At 34.3% G+C, this 3,814-nt stretch overlaps 1 protein-coding gene across 1 annotated transcript; it reads left to right on the forward strand.

Moving 5' to 3' along the window:
- Nucleotides 1-2,317, forward strand: LOC121740558 (the record flags this gene model as incomplete). The annotated part of the gene is made up of 2 exons (XM_042133295.1): nucleotides 1-404; nucleotides 2,020-2,317. Coding segments are annotated over 2 exons (702 nt in total), but the record flags the coding sequence as incomplete, so codon positions are not given.
- Nucleotides 2,318-3,814: the final 1,497 nt, after the last annotated feature.

The following is a 3,814-nucleotide window of genomic DNA, read 5'->3' on the forward strand; positions in this document are numbered from 1 at the left end:
TTCCATAGGCTGGTATTCAACAAAATGGCGCCAACTGGGAAAAAAACTCGAGGCCAGTGGTCAGAATGTCAGCTAAAAAATGCCATAAAGGCAGTAAAGAGACGTGAAATGTCACAAAGAGCAGCTGCTGAAGCATTTTGTATCCCAAGGCGTACATTACGAAACCACTTAATATCCGGAAAAACAGAAAAGGTAACTGGTAGACCACCTATTCTGAATAAAAATCATGAACAGGACTTAGCAAAACGGATAATAAGACTTGCTCACGTAGGTATGCCGCTGACCCCCAAACTTGTTCGGAAACAGGCGTACGAGTTCTGTAGAGCAAATGGCATATCAAACATGTTCAGTGAAAAAACAAATATTGCAGGGAAGAAATGGCTGAAAGGTTTCCTCAAACTAAAGTAAAGCTCAGTTTATGAATCCCGGCAGAGCACAAAAACTTAATAAGCACATCGTTCAAAAACACTTTGAAGCTGTCAGAAAAATATATAACGAGTTGGATATATCAAATCATCCAGAACGTCTATATAATATGGATGAGAAGGGTTGTAGATTGAACCTTCATCATCAGCAGAAAGTTTTTGCTGAAAAAGGTACAAAAAGAGTACATTTTATAGCTAATGAACATGCAGAAAATGTGACAATCGCGATGTGTGTGAATGCAACGGGAAATGCAGTGCCTCCAATGATCTTATTCAAGGGCAACAGATTAAAACCAGAATTTTGTGACAATTTTCCTGCTGGAACCTTAGTGAGGATGGCACCCAAGGGAAGTATGACGACCGAACTTTTCGTGGACTTCATCGAACATCTGGGTCAGTATAAGTCTCCAGGAAAATGTTTATTAATTTTTGATGGCGCTTCTTGTCATTTGGATGCCAGGATCGTAGATGCAGCAGATGAACACGACATCGTATTATACTGTTTGCCCTCAAACACAACGCACGAGTTACAACCCCTTGATAAGTCAGTTAATAAATCGTACGAGCATCATTGGGATGAGGAGCTATTATTATACGCATATCAATATCCAGATCGCAAACTGACAAAACCCCGCTTCAGTAAGATTTCTACCAAAGTATGGCCCAGGTGCATGACCCAAGAAAATATAATTAACGGGTTCAGAGCCACCGGTCTCTACCCTTATGATCCCAATGCAATTCCTCAAGAAGCTTACGCGCCTTCAGCGCTTACGCAATTACCTGGTATACAGCTTCAAATCGACTCTCAAATGCAACAAGCTACTGATTTCGGAGATTTAGTTGTTTCCCCACGACGAGACAATAACTTTGAGATAGATCATGTCACATACAATGAAGATAACTTGCGAGATATGTCACCATCCATTTTATCCCAGCTTCAAGATGATCTCTCAGAAAATGAATTTGCAGAAATAAATATATTAGATATTCCTAAGTGTTCAACTAGTACTCGTGGAAAGTTAGTTGACTATAGTTCCTCGTCCGAATCTACCATTGAGGATTCTCAACATCAAGAACAGCATCGTAGACAGCCCCTTTTGAGCATTCCGTACGACAGGAATTCTCAGTTTTTTTCACCTATTCCTTCCACCTCCGGTATAAATATGCACCCTCAACGACTGTTACATTTTTCTACGTCAGACGAGTTCGATCAAGAAGATTTTGATCGAAATATATTAAATTTCACCCATGCACAATATCCTGCAAGAAATATTAACATTTATACGTCGTCATCTGAGTCGGAAGAAGAAAATATCAACCCACAGTCTAGAGAAAAATACAGTTCATTAGCTACACATGATCGGGAAAGATCTGAGGATTCTGATGATAATTTACCACTTTCTAAAATTAAAGAAACTCCAGGCACTTCAGGCGCTAAGACACCATTTCAAAAACAAATTCCCACGCCAAATTTCGCAACAGTAAAGAATAAACCAAGGCGTAAAGCTTTAAATTATATCGGGCAAAAAGTTACCAAAGACTTATTTGACGCTGCCATAGAAAAAGGGAAAAAGAAAAAACCAAAGAAAACATAAATTCCTGTAAAAGGACAGCTAAAACAAAAAAAAAGTAACGGTAAATCTACAGGAGAAAAAAATGCTAAAAAAAAGAAAAAAATGGAGACTGAAACTGCTGAAAATGAAGTGTGGTTTTGTCAAGCTTGTGAGATGGACAGGGTTGCCGATATGCGTCAATGTAAAGTGTGTTTGGCGTGGTACCATGAGGACTGCGTAGGTTTGACAAAAGAAGACACCGATATTTTCATATGCCTATGTGTAAAAAGTCTGAGCAATATAATTGGTCTTGGACTCTTCCAAGACCATTATTGCTAAGGAGAAATAATTTTTATTTTATTTTTTTATATAATTGTTTCTGTAAGTATTGCTCATACTTTTTCTTCTCTTCTACCTGCAATTATAAGGTTCAGACTTTTTTATTGTTGATTATGTTATTAGTTTAAGAGAAAATGAAAGATATTATTAGTGAAAACTTACTGTTGATTACGATTCTGTTTTTGTTTTTGAATTTTTATTTTTGTATAAGTTTTTAAGCTAAGTATACGTACAGTTTACCTTTTTATTAAAAATAGTTTTCAATATACCTAATATGGCCCACAATTGAAAATAAATGACCTATTAGAGGATGTTATAAGTATTATTTAGTTACGAGCAAAGAAGATGGATATCAAAATATACGCCATTATTAGTTTAAGTGTTGATTTTTTGTTTTAAAGCCATTTCAAGTTTCTATAGACATAAGAAGGCCCAATGTCAATTTTTTTACTGATTAATTAATCTAAAATATTTAATATTAAATAAAACTGCATGTTGAATTTAGTTTGTAAAAAAATAATTTTGCTGGTATTAATATTACATAGATATGCCTTAATTCATAACGGGCTTTCTTGGGCTACTATGTTCCCAATATGGCCCATTCACTATGTTTTAAAAAAGCGATTTTTCTCTGTTGCGATGGTACAAAAAAAAGTTGTATTTATTTAAAATGTGACATTAATAAACATTTTATATATTTGAACCAGTGGTTTTCCTAATCTCTTTTTTTTTAGAGTTTTACAATGATTTAAAATTAAGTGGGCCTTATACGGCGCCTGTACCTTATGAATATTGGAAGAAGAATATAAACAACCTTCAGTGATTTTTAATTTTACTATCATTTAATTAAAATAATTTTTAATAAATATGTTTTTATTTATATTTGTTATATTATTGTAATCCTGCATCCCACATTGTTAAGTATATATAATTTTATTTAACATATTATCAGGTTAGTTCATAATTAAAAAAAAAGAAATTGTCTATGTTATGTGTTCTGTGGCACAATACTTACTTGTGTGTGCTCTATGGTTTCTCCCTTTTGTCTAAAGAAAAATAAAGTGTTACGTTGTGCAAGAGAAAATCTCAATTTCATTTACAAATAATTTACAATTAATCCACCTTAATCATAGTAATCTTCTGCATCGCCATCATCATTGGCAAGAGAACCTAGAAACAAAGTAAAAAGCTGAGTCTCACCACTGGCAAAATTTGAATTTGATAGCATATATTTGTTTATGTATTAACTTACCATTGTCTATAAAATCATCAATCTCATCACGAAATTCAATGGTAAAATTATGCAGTACTGCACATGCCACAGTTGTGATTATAATTGTGGTAAGGGATCTTCTCATCACTCCCAATAATATTCTGAATCTTTGTTTCAATAGAGAGGGAGACACAAAAATCACGCAAAAGTTGATGAAGCTATCCGTAAATCAATAAAGGAACACATTGATTCTATTCCAAGAATAGAGTCCCATTATTGTAGAG

Source organism: Aricia agestis, chromosome 3 (assembly GCF_905147365.1).
Source record: "Aricia agestis chromosome 3, ilAriAges1.1, whole genome shotgun sequence".
NCBI classification, from domain to species: domain Eukaryota; kingdom Metazoa; phylum Arthropoda; class Insecta; order Lepidoptera; family Lycaenidae; genus Aricia; species Aricia agestis.